Source organism: Leopardus geoffroyi, chromosome A1 (genome assembly GCF_018350155.1).
Source record: "Leopardus geoffroyi isolate Oge1 chromosome A1, O.geoffroyi_Oge1_pat1.0, whole genome shotgun sequence".
Lineage (NCBI taxonomy): Eukaryota > Metazoa > Chordata > Mammalia > Carnivora > Felidae > Leopardus > Leopardus geoffroyi.
Genome location: NC_059326.1, coordinates 190,532,032 through 190,556,120, shown reverse-complemented (window position 1 = coordinate 190,556,120; position 24,089 = coordinate 190,532,032). Strand labels below are relative to the sequence as shown.

The 24,089-nt window shown below is 39.7% G+C and overlaps 1 protein-coding gene across 3 annotated transcripts; it reads right to left on the bottom strand.

Annotated features, from left to right (window-relative positions):
* Positions 1-16,778: 16,778 nt before the first annotated feature.
* MED7 (mediator complex subunit 7) lies at positions 16,779-23,216 on the bottom strand. 3 transcript variants are annotated; one of them, XM_045503700.1, is made up of 2 exons: positions 23,099-23,216; positions 16,779-18,087 (listed from the first exon to the last, which is right to left on the bottom strand). In XM_045503700.1, the coding sequence occupies exon 2, from the start codon at positions 18,068-18,070 to the stop codon at positions 17,369-17,371; it is 702 nt and encodes a 233-aa protein (XP_045359656.1). In that variant the 5' UTR covers positions 18,071-18,087; positions 23,099-23,216; the 3' UTR covers positions 16,779-17,368. The 3 variants fall into 3 exon arrangements, with proteins under 3 accessions (XP_045359656.1, XP_045359670.1, XP_045359663.1); XM_045503714.1 differs by lacking the exon at positions 23,099-23,216 and adding an exon at positions 22,994-23,017; XM_045503707.1 differs by lacking the exon at positions 23,099-23,216 and adding an exon at positions 22,319-22,514.
* Between the last annotated feature and the right edge of the window lie 873 nt (positions 23,217-24,089).

Here is a 24,089-nt window from a genome sequence, read left to right as displayed (position 1 = left end):
TCTTGTTAAGAATTTTTGCATCCACGTTCATCAGTGATACTGGCCTGTAATTCTCTGTTTTAGTGAGGTCTCTGTCTGATTTGGGAATCAAGGTAATGCTGATTTCATAGAATGAGTCCAGAAGCTTTCCTTCCATTTCTATTTTTTTGAACAGCTTGATAAGGATAGGTTTTAAGTATGCTTTAAATGTCTGGTAGAACTCCCCTGGGAAGCCATCTGGCCCAGGACTTTTATTTGTTGGGAGATTTTTGATAACTGATTAAATTTATTTGCTGGTTATGGGTCTGTTCAAATTTTCTATTTCTTCCCATTTGAGTTTTGGTAGTGTGTGGGTATCTAGGAATTTGTCCATTTCATCCAGGTTGTACAGTTTGTTGACAAATAATTTTTCATGGTATTCTCTAATAATTGTTTGTATTTCTCTGGTGTTGGTTGTGATCTCTCCTCTACCATTTGTGATTTTATATATTTGGTTTCTCTCATTTCTCTTTTTGAGAAGTCTGGCTAGTGGTTTATCAATTTTGTTCATTTTTTTCAAAAAACCGGCTCTTAGATTCATTGATCTGTGCTACTGGTTTTTTGGATTCTATATTGCTTATTTCTTCTCTAATCTTTATTATTTCTCTTCTGCTAGCTTTGGGGTTTCTTTGTTGTTCTGCTTCTAGTTCCTGTAGGTGTGTGGTTAGGTTTTGTATTTGGGATTTTTCTTGTTTCTTGAGATAGGCCTGGATTTCAATGTATTTTCCCCTTAGGACTGCCTTTGCTGCATCCCAAAGGGTTTGGACTTTTGTGTTTTCATTTTTATTTGCTTCCATATACTTTTTAATTTCTTCTTTAATTGCCTGGTTGACCCATTCATTCTTTAGTAGGATAGTCTTTAACCTCCATGCATTTGAAGGCTTTCCAAATTTTTTCTTGTGGTTGATTTCAAGCTTAATAGTGTTGTGATCTGAAAATATGCATGGTGTGATCTCACTTCTTTTATATTTATTGAGGGCTGTTTTGTGACCCAGTATGTGATCTATCTTGGAGAATGTTCAATGTGCACCTGAGAAGAATGTGTATTCTGTTGCTTTGGGGTGAAAAGTTCTGAATATATCTGTCAAGTCTATCTGATCCAGTGTATCATTCAAGGTCATTGTTTCTTTATTGATTTTCTGACTAGATGATCTGTCCATTGTTGTAAGTAGAGTATTAAAGTCCCCTGCAATGACCATATTCTTACTAATAAGATTGCTTACATTTGTGATTAATTGATTTATATATTTGGGTTCTCTCAAGTTTGGGGCAGAAACATTTATAATTGTTATCTCTTTTTAAAAAAAAATTTAATGTTTATTTATTTTTGACAGAGAGAGAGAGACAGAGCATGAGCGGGGGAGGAGAAGAAAGAGAGGGAGACACAGAATCCGAAGCAGGCTCCAGGCTCTGAGCTGTCAGCACAGAGCCCAACATGGGGCTCAAACTCACAGACCACAAGATCATGACCTGAGCCAAAGTCGGATGCTTAACCAACTGAACCACCCAGGCGCCCCTAATTGTTATCTCTTCTTGATGGATAGACCCCATAATTGCGATATAATGCCCTTCTTCATCTCTTGTTACAGCCTTTAGTTTAAAATCTAGTGTGTCTGATAGAAGTATGGCTACTCCAGCTTGCTTTTGACTTCCAGTAGAATGATAGATGGTTCTCCATCCCCTCACTTTCAACCTGAAGGTGTCCTCAGGTCTAAAATGAGTCTCTCGTAGACAGTATATAGATGGATCTTTTTTTTTTTTAATCCATTCTGAAACCCTATGTCTTTTGATTGGAGCATGTAGTCCATATACATTCAGAGTATTATTGAAAGATACAGATTTAGTATCATTGTGTTATCTGTAGGTTTCGTGCTTGTGGTGATGTCTCTGGTCCTTTGTAGTCTTTGCAGTGTTCCATTCACAGAGTCCCCCTTAGGATTTCTTGCAGTGATGGTTTAGTGGTCATGAACTCCTTCAGTTTTTGTCTGGGAAAGGCTTTATCTCTCCTTCTATTCTGAATGGCAACTTTGCTGGACAAAAGATTCTTGGCTATATATTTTTCCTATAAAGCACATTGAATATTTTCTGCCACTCCCTTCTGGCCTGCCAAGTTTCAGTGGACAGGTCTACTACTATCCTTATGTGTCTATCCTTGTAGGTTAAGACACGTTTGTCCCCAACTGCTTTCATAATCCTCTCTTTATCTTTGTACTTTGCCAGTTTCCCTATGATGTGCCATGGAGAAGACCTATTCTTGTTAAATCTGAAGGGAGTTCTCTGTGCCTCCTGGATTTGAATGTCTGCCTCCTTCCCCAAATTAGGGAAGTTCTCAGCTATAATTTGTTCAAGTAAACTTTCTGCCCTTTTCTCTCTTTTCTTCTTCTTCTGGAACTCGTATGATATGAATTTTATTATGTTTCATTGAATCACTTAGTTCTGTAATTCTTCCCTTGTGGTCTAATATTTTCTTACCTTTTTCTCAGCTTCATCATTTTCCATAATTTTATCTTCTATTTCACTTATTCTCCCCTCTGCTTCCTCTATCCTTGCTGTCCAGTGCATCTAGTTTATTTTGCACGTCATTTACAACATTTCTTAATTTGTTGTGATTATTCCTTAGTTCCTTGATCTCTGCAGCAATAGATTCTCTACTGTCTTCTATGCTTTCTCTGAGCGCAGCTTAATCTTATGACTATTATTCTAAATTATTGCTCAGATATATTGTTTATATCTGTTTTGGGCAATTCTCTAGCTATCATTTCTTCCTGGAATTTCTTTTGAGAATTCTTCTGATCATCATTTTGGCTAGTTTTCTGTCCCTTATGTGTTTTAATAGCTTATTATGTATCCTGCACCTTTGAGCACTATTATATTTAAAAGGGCTCATACACTGTCCAGGGCCTGGCTCTTCAGGAGGTGTTTTTGGAGTGTGTTGCATACTCTTTGTTGTTAAGACCCTGGTTGCTTTATCTCCCTACTCGTAGTGGTGGTTTAGGTCTTCCACCAGGTGTGTTTTGATTTGTTCATTGAAGTAACCCTGGAAAAAGTTTTAAAAAGGGGGTGGTGGTGGGAGAAACTTTATCCCATACAAAGAGAGAAATGACAGGAGTGGGGAAAAAGAAAAGGAAAAATAATTGACCATGAAGAGAATTAGAGAAACTATATGGTATAACCCAGAGAGAGAGGGGAAAATAAAGAAGGAGATACAGAAGATGAGTAAAAAGAATAGATTAAAAATGTCTGCTTAAACAAACCAACAACCAGAATAACCAGAATAGAGAAGGAAAGGAATAAGAGGAAGAAAAGGTATAAGGAAAAAAATTATATATATATATATATATATATATATATATATATATTCCTTATAATATGTAAGGAAATATATACATTATATATATATATATTCATGTCTCAGTTCATGTCTCAGTTTATTTGTAAAGTTTATCATAAAAGATCCATAGAGGCCTATGATATAAACTAAGAATTGACCAAGAATCAAATCAGCAAATACAAAACTGCTGGACCAATATCTGATATCTGAGTGCCTTAGAGCCAGTGATGCCTTAGAGCCAGTGGCTGTGCTGGTCTGGAGGAGGGGTTCTCTGGTTCAGTCAGTGTCAATCTTGCTCCAGTAGATACACAGTTTCCAGGCACAGAGGGATGTGGTTTGGTGTAGGTGGGTCCCGCCTCCAATGTGGGCCCACTCTCCATTCCCCGAAGCTCCACCTTGTTGGTGATGAGGAGAAAACTGGCAATGTCCCAGTCTCCCTCTTCCCCCCACCAAACCACTCTGTTCAGGCCATCCTCACAGTGCTGTGTGGGCACAAGTGGGCCAGTTTGTTGATGTCTTAAAGGATCCCGCTCCACATGTCCCCCTTCCAGGGTAGAGCCACTCCGCCAGCCAACTGACAAAGGGCCTCTGGCTAGTGGGTGGCTGCAGGTTCTTTTGTGCTTGGAGACTGTATACCTTCTTCCCACAGCACCCAAGGGAGAAGACTGCTTTTTTCGACTGCAACTATGAGCTGGTTACCAAGCCCAGGGTGTGCAAACAGGGTGAAGAAAGCCCCCCAGTTAGAAATTGGTTCTTTCTCTGTTTTTTCCATTCCCTGGTGAGTGGTTTTCTTCTTGTCCAAATACAATCCTACACTTCCACAGCCTCTCTTTCTTCTTCCTTTTGTCTCTCCACAGAAGGGAATCCCTCCCCTCCTTACCTACACTGCCTGTTTTATCTTTCCCCATTAGTAATCACACACCTATGGACCACCAAGTTGTTGTCCCTGTGGGCCCCTGGAGATGTTTCTGTCACTCTGTAGCCTGAATTGCCAGTCTTCTGGCCTCAATACTGCTGTGTTTGAGGGACAAGGGAACTTCGGCCCTCAAACTTCTCTGCCATGTTGACTCCTCAAGACTCTTAACAATAGAGAACAAACTGAAGGTTAATGGATGGAAGGTGGGTGGGGGATGGGTTAGATGGATGATGGGCATTAAGGAGGGCACTTGTTGGGATGAGAGCTGGGTGTCTTATGTAAGTGATGAATCACTGATTTCTACTCCTGAAAGCAATATTGCACTGTATGTTAACTAACTTGAATTTAAATAAAAAGTTTAAAAGAAAATTAATTAATTAACCAATTAATTAATTAACTTTCTATTCCAAAGATCTCTTCATTCCAGCTGCTATAGAACTTCCCCATTCTTTATTACAGCCATGTGGATGCCACTAGATGGAAACATTAGGCAAAAACAATAATGTTATTATCCCCGTGAAATGGATGCTTCATGTCTGTTTATTTGTAAAGTTGATCATAAAAGATCCATAGAGGCCTATGATTCTTTAATTATGTGCAATGGAAGTTTGCTTTATAAAAGGAACACTTAAATGTGTTTCTGGTAAAGAAGTTTTTTTTGTATTGTAATTAATTCATTTCTAAATGTGTTTGGAAAGTTGTATTGTGAATTCTCTTAAGGGAGCGTTTGGAGAGGGCTGTCTATAATTAGGTAGAGGGTACTACATAAAAACTACTGTATACAATACCACTGCACAGATTGTTTGTGTTTTTGCTTTTTCCGTGTCAGCAGGAAAAGTGGCAAAAAAAAAAAAAAAAAAAAAAAACCAAACTTCTAACTCCCTAAAGATAGCCTCTAAGCACCCAACGAAAACATCAGAATTATGTGTTGTTAGAATTCACAATGACAGGGGCGCCTGGGTGGCTCAGTCGGTTAAGCGTCTGACTTCGGCTCAGGTCATGATCTTGCAGTCTGTGAGTTTGAGCCCCACATCGGGCTCTGTGCTGACAGCTCAGAGCCTGGAGCCTACTTTGGATTCTGTGTCTCACTCTCTCTCTCTGCCCTTCCCCTGCTCACGCTCTGTCTCTCTCTGTCTCAAAAATAAATAAAACATTTTTTAAAAATTAAAAAAAAAAAGAATTCACAATGACAGATACTGAAAGGGCCACTTGACAAAGTTCATAAAATGGAAGTAGAGAATTTTACCCAGTTCAGGAGACAGCAGAACAAGGGTGATATAGATGGGATTATCTGGAAAAATTCAGTCCAATTAGAATCTACCTTGTACAATTGGGGAGCTGCAGAAGAATGGGTATTGGAGAGATGACTACATATGGAATCCTATATGTACTTGATTTGAATAAAAAGTCTTCTCTTATTTAAACCACAACATCTCAGTTCCCGTAGAGTATTAGTCCCAAAATTTTGCAAAGGGAGGCAGTAACGTCAGATTTTAAGGGTAAGAAGTGAAGAAATCTTGAGCTAGATCTTCTGACTTCCAAATTGCAACTCATGTAACTTCTCTTTAAAAGTGCTTGTTGGAAATAAGTCAGTCACATGACAAATCATACCATATGATTTCACTCATGTGTGGAATTTAAGAAACAAAACAAACGAGCAAAGGAGAAGAGAGAGAAACAGACTCCTAACTATAGAGAACAAACTGATGGTTACCAGAGGGGAGGTCAGTGGGGGATGGCTGAAATAGGTGATGGGGATTAAGGACAGTACTTGTGATGAGCACCAGGTAATATATGGAATTGCTGAGTCACTATATTGTACACTTGAAACTAACACTACACTGTATGTTAATGGACTGGAATTTAAATAAAACTTAAATAATTAAATAAAAGTACTTGTAAACCTGTGTGTCTGTATAGTACTTGAAAACTTTTTTATTATGTAAGTTATGGTTACTGTAGAAAATTCTGAAAAAATAAAATAAGAAGACAGATAGATAGATAGATAGATGGAAAGATGGATAGATAGATAAAAAATGCCATAATCCCAGTTTCACAAAATACCCCTGTCAACATAATGGATCTCCTTTCAGATATTTTTCTGTGTGTCTCTAATATACAAACATAATTGGGGCACCTGGGTGGCTCAGTCAATTAAGTGCCCAACTCGACTTCAGCTCAGGTCATGACCTCACGGTTCATGGGTTCAAGCATTGGGATCTGCACTGACAGTATAGAGCCTGCTTGGGATTCTCTCTCTCTCTCCCTCTCTCTCTGCCCCTCCCCTGCTTTTGCGTGTTCTCTCTCTCTCTCAAAATAAATAAACTTTAAAAACTGTATACAAGCATGTTCATGTGAGTACATCTTGTGAGTATATCACCAGAAAGAAAGTCTCACTCGTAAACAATAAGGAACATCATGAACACAAAGGGATCTAGGAGAAGGTACAAAACATTTCCTTTTTTAAAAAATATATTTTTTAATATCTATTCATTTTTGAGAGAGAGAGAGAGAGAGAGGGAGAGAGGGAGAGAGAGAGAGAGAGAGACAGAGCATGAGCAGGGGAGGGGCAGAAAGCAAGAGAGACACAGAATCCGAAGCAGGCTCCAGGCTCTGAGCTGTCAGCACAGAGCCCGATGCAGGGCTTGAACTCACAAACTCTGAAATCATAACCTGAGCTGAAGTCGGACGCTCAACTGATTGAGCCACCTGGGCGCCCCACAAAACATGTCTTTATACCTAAATATATATAGACTGCCTGTCAGTTTGTAGACTTTACCTCAGACGAAAGTCCTTTTATTTTTATTTTACTTTTATTTTTGTGGTCTCGGTACACTCATTTGCATCAGGTTGTTTTCAGCATTGCCCTCCCCACTCCAGCACTGAGAGGGTTACTTCAGACCAAAGATCCCGGGCATCCCTGGAGGGAACCCCAGATCCTTCAGGGTCTTCGGGATAATGATCCTTTTACAAGACAAATGATTTTCTCCCTTGCTACAGAACACCTCTCATGCTGATCTTAATGCTGTTCTGATGCCAATAAACCCTTCTTCTCTCACCAGCTGACAGAAAACCCAACTAACTAGCTTAAACTATGAAGTCAGTTTATTGACTGACATTATTGAAAAGTTTAGCTTCAGGCAGACTTGACTCAATGGCCTCAGTGAGGTCACTGGGGACCTACTTCCAGCTGCCTCCATTTTTGGCTCCTTCCTCAGATTCTAGATGGTGTCCCTCCACTGCAACTGCAGAGCACATGGCCACATACCAAGAACGTCTCTTGGCTGTTCTCACACAGGTCCAGTGATTCACATTCCCTCAAAGGCTCACATTGGGTCACCAACTCATTCCTGAACTCTCTGTGTCCACAGGGTCACAAAGGACTAATTGGGTTGAGCCTGGGTCACATCCCCAAACCTTGTGTTCTCAAAGTGAAAGAAGGTGGTTCCCCTAAAGAAAAAGTGTGGTGCATTCCAAAAGGGAAAATGGATGCTGAGCAGCCAAAGAAAATGTCCAGTACAGACACTCGCCCAGAAAGAGGCGGTATGGAGAGCTGGGAAAAGGAAACCTACCTTCCAAATGAGCGTGGTTCTTTTTCTTGCAAAAAAAAACCCCCGACATTTTACTAATCAAGTGCTTTTGAACTTACAAGGACATGCTCTTCACAATGCTGGGAAGATGATAAAGAGCTTTCATGTTTATAGACAGTTTTTATATTTAGCGACTATAGATGGATGCCAGTGAGATTAAGCTGAAGGTCACTCTCAAACCAAGGCAAGAAGCAGTTTAGAGCCCTCTCCAGTGCGCACAGCATAGAAAACCATGGCCCAGCAAGGACAAGTCAGCATTCTGAGATATCGCAACACTTACTCAGCAAGTAACTCCAGAGGGAAGTTAATGCTGCCCCTGCCCACATAACCAAACTCTTCAGAGCAGAGGAAGTGGGGAGCGGTGCAAAATAATGTACCCTTAATAACTCAGCGAGACTCCCGGTGACGAAACTGAGAAATGAAAGGGGGTCTACCGTCAAGAAAATTCCATTGAACTCTGTGTGAGTCACTGTGGGAGCTCCTACCTGCGGTCTCCTCATGAAAATGCAGATCCCACTACTTCCTCCAGAGACCACTCTGGTGTGGGGAGCTGCATGAATGGTCACTCATCCTGAGCACGTCTCCAGTGTGGTGCCATTTCTTTCTAGTCTTTAATTATTAGTCTTTTACTTCAGGTGCAGATTGTCAAGCTAATTGAACTCCTCCGTTCAAGCCACATACTCCTCATCAATCCCATGAGGTCTCTTTCTTTTTTTTTTTTCCCTCCCCGCCCCTCCCCTCCTCTCCCCTCCCCTCCCCTCCCCTTCCCCTCCCCTTCTCCCCCTCTCCCCTCCCCTCCCCTCCCCTTCTCCTACTTTCCCTCTTGGTCCCTGACCTACTTTGTCATTTTTCTGTTTTCATAGGCATCCACTTTACAGGACTGTGGGTGAGAAGTTTTCCAAAGTGCTTACTCCACTTTACATTCTCACTGCCAGGGAGAACTCTTACGATGCTCCATATCTTTGCCAGTAAGAGTTCCATCAGACTTTTTAATTTTTTCCAAGACAATGGGTGCATGATGATGTCACAACATGGCTTTGAGGTTAAACTGCTGTCTGGTGAAAAATATAACAGATATATAAAACATTGCACATATAAATTTATAGGGTACAGATGTTTATAAAGCAAACACTCAACCAGGACTCAAAACAAAAGGGAAAACACTCCCAATCTCCTCAAGTCCTGCTGACACCCATTCTGAGCTCGGATGTCTTTTCCTGATCACAAAATCTTCCTCCTCTCCTACAGATAATTACTATTCTAAACCTTGCAATAATCATTTGGTTTATTTTGCGGTTTTACCACCTGTGTTTGCATTCCAAAATTATATGTATGGTTTTGCTTGTTTTTTAACATCATATGAATGATATCACATCATCTGCAAGTTTTTGTGTTTTGCTTCCTTCACTCAACAATGTATTTGTGAGGTTCGTTCATGCTGTTGTGTATTCCTATGGGTTGTTTATTACTGGATATTTTTCTGGGAATGGATATGTCCCAAATTATATGTTCATTTTTGGGGGGCGCCTGGGTGGCTCAGTTGGTTAAGCATCTGACTTTGTCTCAGGTCATGATCTCACGGTTCATGAGCTCAAGGCCCACGTTGGGCTCTGTGCTGACACCTCAGAGCCTGGAGCCTGCTTCCGATTCTGTGTCTCCCTCTCTCTCTGCCCTTCTCTTACTTGCATTCTCTCTCTCTCTCTCTGTTTCTCTCCCTCTCAAAAAATAAATAAAAACCTAAAAAAATTATTTGTTCATTTTATTTTAGATGAGCACTTCATCTTCTGTTTCAGTTATCACTAACAATGCCACCCTGGACATTCTCGTACTCAAATCCTGATGCACACATACAGAACCTTCTCTGGAGTATATTTCTGAGTGGAATTACTGGGTAAGAGAGGATATACATTTTGGACCTTATTAGATGCCTGTTTCCCAAGACATCTCCAAGCAGTATATAAGAATTTATCTTATTATGCATCCTCACCAACACTTAGCATTGCCAGATTTTTTTTCCCCAAACTGCTAAAGGATATGATAGCTTCTCACTGTGGCTTTAATTTGCATTTTCTTCTTTACTAGAGAGGTTAATAAAGTACCTTTTCTTTTGTTTGTGAAACATTTGGATTTGGAGAGTGCTAAGAGGACAAATATTTATTTTGCCCATTTTTCTGTTGGGTTTCTCAATTTTTTGCCTATCAATTTATATGAATAATTTACATATTTTGGATACCAGTCCTCCTGATTTAATCTGTTATAAATAAATATCTGTTATAAATAAATATTCCCACTTTGTGGAATAAATTTGGCCTCTTTACAATATTGAGTGTTCCAGTCCATAAACATGTTTTATCTATCTAGATTTTCTTTAATTTTTCCCTTAATAAAATTTTTAACTTTTCTCCATAGAGGTCTTCAACTGGTACCTTGATTTTCTTCTAGGTACTTTATATTATTGATACTATTTTACATAGTATCTTGTTTTTAAGTTTTTATGTTGTTTGTTTCTGGTATTCTGAAATGCACTCTATTTTAGAATGTTTTTTTCCCTCCAACCAGTAAATTCTCTTATTAATAAATTATCTATAGATTATATTGCATTTTCTGTATAGATAGTCATATTTCTTGCAAATAATGCCAGTTTAGTGTCTTCATTTTCAATCCTACATTTTTTTTCCTTGCCATGCTGGATAGGGAATCTAGTTCAAATTTAACAGAAACTTTGATAGCAGGCATCCTGTTTCATTCTAGCTCTTAAAGAAAAGGTTTCAGCTTCCACCTTGGGTATGTATTATGGTGTAGTTTTATGGAGCTACTGTTTATTATGTTGGCGAAGTTCTCCTCCATTCCTAAATATCCAAGAGACTTTTTTTTTTTCGTGAATGGATACTAAATTTTATAAATGACTTTTGTGCATCAGTTGAGATGATTCAGTGATTTTTCTCCTTTAATCTACAATTGTGTCAGACTACATTAATTTTCTATTCTACATTCCTAAAATAAACATTACTTTTTTATTTTTGCATATTCCTAGGTTGAATGTACTGATATTTTGTTTATGCTATTCTTATAAAATGTTCCCCTTATCTATTCTCTGAGAGAGTCTGTATAAAATAAGTTTGTTTTGATTTGTTTTGTTTTTCTGGCAATGCTTGATAGAACTTGCCAGCAAAGCTATTTAAACTTAAAGTTTTAGGGGCGCCTGGGTGGCGCAGTCGGTTAAGCGTCCGACTTCAGCCAGGTCGCGATCTCGCGGTCTGTGAGTTCGAGCCCCGCGTCAGGCTCTGGGCTGATGGCTCAGAGCCTGGAGCCTGTTTCCGATTCTGTGTCTCCCTCTCTCTCTGCCCCTCCCCTGTTCATGCTCTGTCTCTCTCTGTCCCAAAAATAAATAAACGTTGAAAAAAATAAATAAATAAATAAATAATAAACTTAAAGTTTTATGAGATTTTGACTACTGGTTTCTTTAAAAAAAAAAAAATCATTAAGATTTTTTTCTATTCAAGTTTTCTATTCTTAAACAAAATTGGTAATTTTATAAGAATTTGTCCATTTTGTCTAGATTTTCACATCTAATATTTTTGTATTATTTCATACTGTTTATAAAATCTATAGGAATTCTCCTTTTTCATTTCTGCTATTATTTGTGCCTTCCTCTTTTTTATTTTTATCACTTTCTCCTAAAGGAGCAGTGGCTTAGAGCCCAGGCTCATGCACCACTCAAGCAGGCACCACCTCAGCCCTCCCAGATCAGATACTTCTGCACAGATTGATTAGCAAGCCTGAGACCTAATGGACTATGTTGCTTGGGGACAAACGAGTTTCAGAAAGAATTGGAATAGGTCTTCTCTTTCACTTTCTACATTAACACTACCTACCCTAGGAGATGGGTGCTAGAATTATCATAGTTAAGAAAATTGAGTGTCAACCAAGGCTACAGAGCTAGTAAATAGTAGAGCCCCAATTCTACCATGCCTTGCTCATTCTCTTCTCTTTTAAACCTGAATTTTAATTTTCTCATTGCTAGTTGAAATGTCCTTAGTGTATAGTAAGTTACATTCTTCAGTCTCAATTTATTCATCCATAAGATCATTTTTATTTTTCCAATTTGGCTATCCACTGATAGACACAAATATGAACTCAGACTACACATCTTAACCTGATTTTATCATATCCAGAATATCTTTCCATGTCAGTATTCTCATTCTTAAAAGTTCCTAACAGTTGCATGGTATTCATAGCAGATCCTCATGTTGGTTGAATGAATGAATGAATGAATGAATGGGAAAGTCAATAAAGAGGCAAAAGACATCTTTCCTTGTAGTTCTGATACAATGCATTCCTGATCAGCCCAGCCATACACCTCCCCACCTGAGTCCCATCCTTTGAATGTCTTCCCTTATTCCAAACCTAGTGGTAGACAGGGAACCAGCAGCTTCACAGACCTTGGTCTTGTGTGTTAAGCAAATGTAAGAAACATCTTGTCATCATTCACTCAGTGCTAACCAACAGTGCCTGAGGCCTTCCCCAGGTCTTGTCCAGGAGAGCAAGGCTCTGAATACAAGACTTGTATTCACAACATAATACTGATTATTTTGAAAAATTCACACCCTGTTCTCTCCATGAGAAAAGATTTTGTAGGCCAGAGGCACAGGCAACGAGTTTCACTTGTTGAATTAAAAACAAAGCTCAGTATCATTAGCAGCACTGAGCATCTCTAGCCTTCTCCCTGGTTGCAGCTTCTGAACTCAAGGGAAGAGTGCCACTTACTGTTAGACTCATTGCATTGCAATTTGAGAACAGTTCTTCAATCTGAATCTAAATGCCACGTGAAGACAAAAGTCTTATCAGGGAAGATATTAACTGACCTTGGATAGATTCCTAAATACCAGAAATTGTGCCAAGTGGTTTGTAGCCATAATCTTATTTAGGCCTTAGAATAATTCTATAATTTTTATTTCTGTGATTTTTTGTGGTTTTGTGCACACACTCCAGGGTTTTGAATCCAACCACCCAGATCATAGCCCATAGGCCAAATTCAGTCAGTGGCCTGTTTTTGTACAGGCCACAAGCTAAGGATTATTTTATATGTTTAAATGGTTTAAAAAAAATCAAAAGAATGTTTCATAACGTGAAAATTATTAAATTCAAGTTTCAGTGCCTATAAAGTTGTATTGGAACATAGCCACACTCATTTACTCAGGTACGGTCTATGGCTGCTTTTGTACCACAATAATTCAGTAGTTGTGACAGACCTTACAGTCTTCAATGGCTGAAGTATTTACTAACTGGTGTTTACAGAAAAAGTTTGTCAACCCTGACCCAGATTCTAATTTAGATACACCACCTGGGCAAGCCACAAAACTGATCCTCAGTTTCATAAAGTGGCAGAATACCTGCCAAGAGTGGTTTTTATGGAACATTAGCCCTATAAAGCACAGAATCTCCTTAAGATACCTACGGAGGTCTAGGACATAAACGCCTTAACACTAATTTCCATCTACAGATCTGTTCCTCCCTCAGCCCAGGATCGTGTAGTCTCTGAGAGTATGGACTTTAGGATCAAAATATGGGATTCCATTCTAGGATCCACGATGACTTATTAATTATATGACGCAGTAGGAAGGTGCTAAAGTATGGAGGTTGAGTGTTTAGGTTTTGAAACTAGGTTTCAATCCTGGTTCTGCTACCCGCTAGCTTGGTGACCTTGGGTAAATTACATAAGCTCTCTGAACCTCTGCTTCCTCATCTGTAATGGATATAAAAATCATACTGATGTTTTCACTCTTATGTGGATCCTGAGAAACTTAACAGAAACCCATGGGGGAGGGGAAGAAAAAAAAAAAAAAAAAGAGGTTAGAGTGGGAGAGAGCCAAAGCATGAGAGACTCTTAAAAACTGAGAACTGAGGGTTGATGGGGGGTGGGAGAGAGGGGAGGGTGGGTGATGGGTATTGAGGAGGGCACCTTTTGGGATGAGCACTGGGTATTACTGTATGGAAACCAATCTGACAATAAATTTCATATATTGAAAAAAAAATCATACTGATTTCATTGGGATGTTGCGAGAATAAAATGAATATATGTACGTAAAGTGATTAGAGCAGTGTTAGCAAAGATCTCTCAACAGTTGTTATTGATTTCCATTCTTATTTAGGGAAAAACAAACTCCTTCCCTTTACCTAAAGCCTATAATCTGCCCTCCATGTGCTTCTCCAGCTCCAAACTCTTCCCTATGCTGCAGGCATTAATAGCCTTTTTCACCCAAATCATGCTTTTTATTTCCTCATGAGACACTTCTATTTGGTGTTCCCAGTGACCTCAGAATCTAGCACAGACCTTTTCTCAGAAACACAGCACAACACAGTTGAAGCTTCCTTCCAAAGCCCTTAACAAATGTGCACATGTAAACATAATTTGAAAAGACAACATGGACAAGGAATTTTTAGCAAGCAATAGGAATAAAATTAGAAGATTCTTCTGAGTGTTATAATGGCCAGAAAGTTAAAACACATTTGTTTTCTTGCTCATCTTTCATTTTCCTCCCCACTCTCCATTTCCCTAGTAACTAGACCAGTGTCAGGCAGAGGGCCACATTTTTCACTAAATGAAGACAATTAACAAATGATGGGGAGGAGAGGGATTGGGAATATAAATTAACACAACCTATTTATTTTTTTCCCTTTATTTTCAAATTTTTACTTAAATTCTATTTAGTTAAGATACAACCTGTTTATTTTTATCAAAAACTTACATGTGCTCAATTTGTAGTGGGTATCTACAGTATGATCAACTCAGCACCTCCTTTCTCAAGAGGTAGACTACCTTCCATACGTGGACATCTTGGGGACTGCCAAATTCTTACAGGATTCAGGCCCCAGCTGGGATCAGGAATGCCACCCCTAATTCCCTCTCTGGACTGGTTAATTAGTCCTCCTTTTTTCAGGCAGTGGGGCAGAAAGACTTAACACTTGGGAACTGTTAGCAGCCATGTTTTCCATCCATTCATAAAAAGGCTGGTTTGTAAAGAGAATGAAGCTAACAGAAAGAAACCATACAGGAGAAATAATGAAGGGATCTGAATGGAGTTTGAGTCAGATGCTCTGGACCCCTTCCTAGTCCTGTTAATAGTTTGGATGGTCAATTTATCCTTTCATCATATAATAGCACAGTTATCATTTCAAAAGTTTGTCTTTTTGCTTCAACCAGCTAGAGCAGAGTACGAATACAATATTCCTTTAGCCCACTACACGGTCAAGTCATCTAGATTTCTTAAAACCAGTGCCCAAGGCCCACTCCAGAACAATGAAATCAGAATCTCTGTGGTCTGGACATCAGTAATTTCAAGAAGTGCCAGGCTATCGCAGATATCTCACTTTGAGGAATCAGTCTATCAGGAATATTCATTATAACTAGGAATGCAGAGATATATTTTGACCCTCACAAGATTCAAAGACTGTATTAACTTTTAACTTTGTAACAGTTATCAGATCATGACTGCTCCTTCATCTCATTGTAATTGCAGTTCACATGAGAACTCTAATTTAAGAGTTTTGGTCAGGTGCCAGCCACCTAGACCTGCAAGATCAGATCCTCCAAAGTCAGAATTTAAGATTCCTCATGGAATTTTAATCCCTAATCCTCCCTAAACACACACACACACACACCCTCATACAAATAATGTTGTGACTCTTGTAATGTTATGAGACTCATTTAGTTTTTTCCATGCAAACAATTGCAAAGCAAGCCAAAATTGGTTTAGTACCTCTTGGCCCAACATCTGCAAGGTTAACAAAAGGTTGAGGTCAAAGGAAGATTTCTTTGGAGAGTTGCTCAAGTGTTATGCACTTCAATTTAAGCTTTAAAGAGCCTGGACTGTGTTCCCTGAGCCCAAACATCTATACCAGACACATAACAGGAAAAAAAAAAAAAAAATTAGACTGGCCAACTAGCTGCCTAACAGACAAGTATCTATTTGGCAATAGTCTACATTCCCAAGATTTTTAAAGAAAAAGATGCATGAATGTTTCACATACAGAATAGGCCTGTGGCTACATTAAACTGGACTTTGCCAGTTCTAGAACTAAAAACCTTCATAGAGCAAATCCTTGAAGGGTGATATACTGGAAACCAAGAACTGAGGAAAGACCCAAAGGGGACACCTGGGAAAAAGCACTACCTTTATCACTGATTCTTAAGCTTGAGTGTGTATGAGAACCTGAGAGCTTTTTAGACCACAGCTTTTTGGACCCTACCCATGGAGTTTGATCTAGTAGATTTAGGGTGAGGCCTGAGAATCTGCATTTCTAACAAGTACCCAAGTGATGTAATGCTGCTAGACAACACTTTGAGAACCACTGGCCTACATAAAAAGAAAGACCAGCAGAGAACTTCAGAAACAAAGAAGATTCTCCACCAAGCCCCTGGTGGAAGAGAGGGTGGAGGGCAGAAAAGTGCAGAAATAAAATCTCAGTGCTCAAAACAAGCTGACTTCTTGCTCCTGGTCAAATCAACTAGGGTGGGTGGGTGGATAATAAAAGAAGGGCTTAGTCCTAGTCACTCAAAGACCCAACTGACTGAACCTTTATCATCTTCAAGTGGCTTCCACAGTTATCCTAGGTGCAGCCATCCAACCAGCAGATGAGAAGGGAATGGAGGAACACGCGAAGAAATTTTTATGGAAACGGCCTGAATTTTTGTTTCCATACTCCATTGCTAAGAACTTAGTCCCATGTGTAGACCCAAGAGGAGTGAAAAAATGTAGACCCTGGCAGGGCAGCCATATCTTAAGGGAACAAGAATCTCCAGCACACAATCCAATAGTCTCTGCTATCGAATCCCCTTCCCATTGCAGGCTTCCAGCCTTATCAAGTCTTGAGCATAGCTTTAAGGAAAATGCATAGCTAATTAGACATTTACAAAAATGAATGTTTGTAACTAAAAGTGATCAAAGGATTTATTATCTGAGTAGAAAAAAATTATGAGGCCTATCCAGGGTAGGGTCAAGTAGCTCAGATAGTGTGTTTACAGAAGCAGTAGAGAGGAAACACAAAACTGCTGTTTTATAACTCTATGGGATTCCTCTCTTTTAGCATGTTATACTACTTTTTTAGAGATTAAGTAAAATAAATCTAAAGATTTTAGAATTTCACATTTATTCAGCTTGTTATCCTTTATTTATCGATCATTCTTAAAGCAAATGACAAATCTACTTTTCAAAGATGAAGGCCTGCTATTACTGAGGATATCTCCAACATTCTATGCAACTCCAAAACCAGGAATGTTTCACACAACTGCAGCACTCTGCTTTTTAAGGCGATTACCCTTAATGTATGCATACTCATTTGCCTATGTTTGTCGTAAAGTGAAATGGCCTGTGACATCTCATGATTGATAAGGCTGGAGTCAAGCCATTTACATGACTTCTAGATATACCTCTTTTAAGACTCTCCAAGAGCAAATTAACCAATATACGCCATTTACTGAAAAGGGAAAAGAAAAAAAAGAAGAAACGTCCTTCATGGTCTTTCATTCATTTCATCAATGAGGACACACAAGGCAGCATCTTTCTCTATAATCTGGTCTCTCCTATGACCTGAATTTTCTCTTTGCTGTTCATTCTGTCCAGTACAATTGTTGCTATCATCAGCATCCATTGGTTCAGTTTTTACTCTCACCCCTGCTTCTGAATGGGGCAAATCATCAGGCAAAGAAGCCAAGCAATTCTGAATCATCTCAATGACTCGCTCCAAGTGCTTTTGAAACCGTTCAGCTGTTTCAAGGCGTTGACGTTTCTGCACCTCCATCATGACTCTCAATGTTTCTCTTGCTTGGTGGGGTCGGTATTCATTTATGAGATGATGCACATGCACAAAAAGCAGCTTAAGATCTTCTAGCTTCTCTTCTCGTTTTATACTCCCAGGGCTTCTTATCAAGATATCTAAGAGGTCTAAGAAATTAATAAGAATAGACATATTGAGTTTTCTCAGTTCTTTCTTGTGATCAAACTGCATAGGATGAAGTCGTTCGATGCCCTGACTTTCTAAAGGGCGAATGATAAGATCGTCACATTGGAACTGATTGCCAAACATCATATAACTGTCTTTTATTGGAGGTGGAGGCTTGGGAGCTAGGCCTTCCTGAATATTTTCATCTGTATATTCCTTGATGTACTGCATTGGAGGTGGCGGAAGGGCACTCACTTGTTGTGGCTCACCCATTGCGGAAGATCAAAAATCTATGGAAATAAACCAAAAATTTAGAGTAGAGCTACAAAACAAACCTGTCACATTGTATACTACAGAGTATTTTCCTTTTTTTTCCTTGGCAGTTTGGGGCCCAGGACAAAATGATCTCCTTAGTTTCTAGAACAACAGGGTAAGACTGCCATCTTTTTCTAATTAGCATTATATCTTCAATCATCCGATAATTTTTCCTTCTTTGCTTAAGGTTTTCATCAGCACAAAAAATGTGTAGTATATTTTCATCTTTAAATAAAATCTGGATTCCTCACCAGTTATTCCATTTCTCTACTCCTCTCTACAGCCAAATTACACATGCTGCATATTCATTTTTGTCATTATCCAATTTGGCCTCAACCTACTAACTCCACAAAAACCATTCATCAAGGTCATCAGCAATCACCAAACAAGCAAATCCAATGGATATTTTTCAAAGGTGATTTTACTCAATGATTCTTCAGCATTTTCTTCTTTTTCACCACACTTCCCTTCTCCCTTGGCTTCTGTGAGCCTACATTTATGTTTCTCTCCTACCTCACTGGCCACTCCCCGTCTAGCTCCTTCACTGCCTCTACTCCACCCAAATTTTAATGTTGGCATGCCTCAGAGGGTTGCTCTGGGGCCCTCTTCTCACTCTAAACTAGGGCATCACAAACTCAAGTGCCAAAGGGAAAAGGCAAGCAACGAAAACAGTGAAGCACTCTGGGGCAAGGATTCAGATGAATTAAGCACATGCATGCCAGCCAGATCTTAAAGCCTCCAGCCATTAGATTTCATGTGGGAATGAAAAATCATTGTTCCTCAGTTTCCTGATTTCTGAAACGAAGGCAAAAATCCAGATTTTATGCAGAATGTCTCGATTTTTAAATAGTGGTAACTAAGTCGAGAAATTGTCAAGTTCTGTGGGGTCAAAAAGAATTTATCTACAACAATCTTCGTGGTCTGCAGTTTTAGACCTCTGCTTTACAGTCTCCCTTGCGTAATCTCAGTCAATTCTACAGCCTTAAACACCAATTCTATCACTGGTTCTCAACCAAGGTCAATTTTGCCCACTAGGAGACATATGGCAAAATCTGGAGACATTTTTACTTGTCACAACTGGGGGATAGAGTGCTACTGCATCTAATGGGTAGAGGCCAGGGATGCTGCTAAACCCTTACATGACAGCCCCCAACAAAGAACTATCCATCCCCAAATATCAATATATTGTGCCAAAGTGGAGAAACCCTGGTCTATGATTTAGGACTCTGTACTTTCTACCTCCAATGGAGACTGCCTCAGTTTCTTCTGAATGTCTCATAAAGCATTCAAAAAAAAGAATCACCTCCTCTCCTCCCCATCACAAATTTATCAAGTCCTGCTGATTCCACACCTTCACTATCTCAAATTCATCAGTTCTGGCCAAACCACCATTCCTTCTTGCCAGGGATATAATGGCTTCCCCCAAGGATCCTTCCACTTTCACTACTGTTCTTCCACATAATAGCCAGTATTAATTGTTTTCATCCCACATGCCTTCTCCTTCACTATATCCTAGCAGAACTGTCTTTAATCTACTATTTTTACACTATTCTTTAACTATACTATACTATTAACTATAACCTCTTCTTTCAGTCTTTCCACATGCTTTTCTTCCTGCTTCAGGCAGTAGCTTAAAATGTCACCTCTAAAGAAAAGCTTACTTAATTATTCATCAAAAGCAGATCCTACCTTCTTTTATTCTCTGAACCGGTATTTGATTTCTCTCCCTGAGCAAACTACAAGCTCCATAAGAGGAAGGACTCTCTATCATATTTCTATGTCCACAACCTTGTACACAGAAGTTTCATAAGCATTTGTTGAGCAGCTTCATCCATTTCAAGACAACTCCAAATCAATGGGAATTTGGAAGTAGGTACAAACATCTTTAATGTGTATTCACTCTTTTGGTTGTTTACCGTTTGTTTGATATAGGACAATGAGTATCCAGGGATGATGATTATGACAACAGATAATATATGAGACATACTACGTACCAGATAGTTATAAGTACTTTTCTCGTGGTTGTGAGAAAAGCTGCTTCCGTTTTGGAGAGGAGACAATTGTGGCTCAGAAAGGTTGAACCACTTGTATAACGTCACCAAGTAGTAGAGGAAGGATCCAGAACCTAAAGACTTCAAACAGTACACCATACTATCTTTCAATGATAAACAAAAAACACTACCTCCATTATAGTGTTGCTTACAATCTATCAAGGAAAATAGATAAAAAAAAAACAAACAACTCAATAACTAACTACAAGTTTTAAGGCTACTACAAAAGACCAACAGATCAAACTACCAAAAAATAAATCTAAAAATTCCACACTGGAAAATATATCATAAGCAAAATTAAAAAATAATCCCATTCTTCTGGGAGAAAAACACAAGTCTAAAAAGGAGCAAATACTAGCAATTTTATTTTGACTTTTTAAAAACATATTTTCTCTGACTCCACCCCCACTAGAAGGAAAGCATTAGGACTTCAGGAACTGCCTGTCTTGTTCACAGCTCTACCTCCAGCACTACAAGACCCTCAATAAAAGTCCAATGAATGAGATTTTTCAAAACCTGTGTTTTTTAAAAAACAGAAAAATAGACAAAAGAGGACAAGGAAAATGCAAATGCCGAATAAAGACAGGAAAGTATTCAGACTAGTACACTTTTAGAAGCAAATTTTAAGAATTTTCATCTAACAGACTATGAAGATTTCAAATAACCCATCATTCAACAAATATCAGAACACCTTCTATGTGACAGGCACTGGCTTCCACAGAGGTCATACTCTCCTTTCTCTCATTTTCTTCAGTGCCATCCCAGTTTTAGAAGCAGCTCTTAGCTATTCTGGCCCCAGGGAAATCTGTTGGGGTGGAGGGGACCCACCTCAGTTCTCATAGAAGCCATCTTCACAACCACCACATAACACTCGTGGCTGGTGGGCCAGTACCACCCAAGAGAATATGGGGAAATTCTCATACACAAGTAACAGGAAACATACACATTTGGAACTTAATTTGGCAGTATCAAAATTTTAAATGCTGATATTCTCTGAAGCAACAATTCTACTTCTAAAAATTTATTCTACGCAAATATTGGCACAAGTACATAAACTTGTGTGTTAAGGGTGTTTAATGCAGCACTGTTTGAAGAGTATAATCCATGACTTCATCAATATGAGCGGTGGATAAGATATTCCTATGTAATATAAGACAGCCCTAAAGGAAAAAGGGGTGAAACTACACGGGATTGTAAGGTTATAAACACTGTGTCTAAACACTGTGTACTGGGGGCGCCTGGGTGGCTCAGTCGGTGAAACATCCAATTTCGGCTCAGGTCATGATCTTGCGGTTTGTGAGTTCGAGCCCCGCGTGGGGCTCTGTGCTGACAGCTCAGAGCGTGGAGCCTGTTTTGGATTCTATGTCTCCCTCTCTCTCTCTGCCCCTCCCCTGCTCATGCTCTCTCTCTCTCTCTCTCTCTCTCTCTCTCAAAAATAAACAAAAAAATAAAACAAAAGACACTGTGTACTGTTTCACTTACAACACATGATAGCTGCAAACAGTAATAATCAACTTTTTAAAAACAAATATAAATTCAGACTTACAGAACGTTGTGTGAAAAGTACAAAGAACTCTCCATATTCTTCACCCAGATTCTCCAAATGTTAATAACATTTTCCCTCATTTGCCTTATTGGTTGCCCCCAATACTCTACCGCATACCCCCCAAACAAGAATGTTCCCTTATAACAAAATTATTACCAAAATTACAGAATTAGCATTGATCTGGTGCTTCAAAATCAATTTTAGACCGCCCAGGTTTCACCCCACTTAATCCGTTTTCCAAAGGCCAACTACATGACAGGTACGTTTTATATCCTTAGTCTTCCTAACAATTCTAAGAGTTAAGTACTACTGTCAGTTTCATTTTCGAGAGGAAGATCCCAAGTCTCACTGAGGTGAAGTGTTTGCACCAGATCAAAAGGCTAGCAAAAAGCACAGCAGGAATTCTTATCCTCGGTCCTTTTAGCTGCAAAGTAGCAGCTCTCTTAAATCAGTAAACGATGAATCTTCTAAATGTACAAAAGGAACCTGACATATTACAGACATTATTATTATTTCCCTATCACTTCTCTAGAATGAACTTTTCAAAGGCAACGTCTTTAGTAAAACCAGCGCCAAGCGTTACACACGGTTATCAGATTTAAGAATCACCTTCTAGTGTTTGCTCCACGCTGGGGGCTTGACCAAAAAAAGGAAGGTATTCCAGGGTCCCACCCCCAGACATATGATTCATTTCGTCTACTGTGAATGGCACCGCGGGAATGTAGCTTTTAAAACATCCCCAGATGAGGGGCGCCTGACTCCGGCTCAGGTCATGATCTCACGGTTGGCGTGTTCCAGCCCCGCGTCAAACTCAGAACCTGCAGCCTGCTTCGGATTCTGTGTCTCCCTCTCTGTCTCTGCCCCTCCCCCGCGCACACTCAGGCTCTCTGAGAAATAAAAATATAAACCTCTCCAGATGAATGTGACCATTAGGCTTGGGATCGCCTCCCTTCTCCAACTCCCCCCCCCCCCGCCGCCACACACACACTCCCCCTTAACTCAGCCGATTGGACCGCCTCCCGGAGGAGGAATAGCTGCAAATAATACAGGGATGGTCATTCTCAAATGACACAGGCCGGAGACCAGAGGAGTCGCCAAGGCCACACAGGTTAACAAAACAGCGGCGAAGGCCTAGAATTCTGGTCTCCCAACCTGCAGTCCCCATACGGAGGAAGGGAGCCCTGAGCCCGCCAGGCCCAGGGTATCTTCCTCCCGGCTCCCCACCAGCAGCAGCGAGGCCGCACTCTCCCGAGGGACCCGGGAGAGGAAGGGGACAGAGTATACTCCGCGCCAGGCCTCCCCCATTCCCAGGCCGCCCAGAGGAAGCCCCGAGGTCCGGAAGAAGAAATGCCCGCGGAATCGTGCCCCGAGCCGCCACCGCCCACTCACCTCAGCCCAGGGTTTACACTGGAGCCGCCTTCGCCTCCGCAATCGAAATCCGGCTTCCGGCCACCTCCTCCAGGAAGAAGCCACTGACACTGTCCCTTGATTGGCTGGAAGCTCTGTCTTTTAGCCGAGGCCCTAGTCCCGCCTCAGACCAGCGGCTTGCTAATGCGCCTGCGCATATATCCCCCGGTTCGGTGGTATAGTTGCCTGCGGGTTTAGGAGTGGGGGAGGGTGTGTTGGTACTTTCTGCCAGTGAAAGTAGCTGCTGGGAGCTCCATTCCTTTTTTTCCTTTTCTTTCCCTTTTTTTTTTAACATCTGAAATTAAACAACTCATCCATGTGCCTTATATAAAAGTTAGAAAATGCAGATAAGCAGGTATTTTTTTTAATTGTATATACTGTAACCGCACCGTCGAAAATAACATTAAAAAATTGTGGTTGAACTCTATATGATTAATTTTTAATCTGGAAATATTTGTGAACACGATTGGGAATCAATAACATATTCTCAATTTTCATTTCCTCACTGTCTATTCACATATGTTTTCATTTATCTAATTATATTTCCAGGTAACAGATTAACAGGTTAAAAAAGATATCAGTTAAAGATTCTTTTGGAGGTTATTTTCATAAGAAGTCACAAATTTATAAGTTTGTGGGAATCTCACAAGAGCAAATTGGACACACACACAAAAGGTTGTTATTCTGGCAAAAGTTCTCAACTTTGCCTCTTTAAGATTATTTGATTTCATTTTTTACAAAATTAGGGGGTTCCAAGTATATACAAGTGTAGAGAGAGCAGTGCACTGGTCATCCACCCATTAGATCTAGACATTATTTCATTTCAACATGCGTCTCCAAAATAGATGGACTCTTATTTTCTTCCATAACCACAGAACCATTATTTCATCTAAAAATAAATTAGTAACTATTTAAAATCATCAGAATCAAGTCATTATTTGGATACCAATTATTTCAGGATCCGATAAACCTT

Coding starts and splice junctions, on each gene's coding strand:
- MED7 (XM_045503700.1), bottom strand. CDS start 18,070: ATGGGTGAGCCACAACAAGTGAGTGCCCTTCCGCCACCTCCAATGCAG.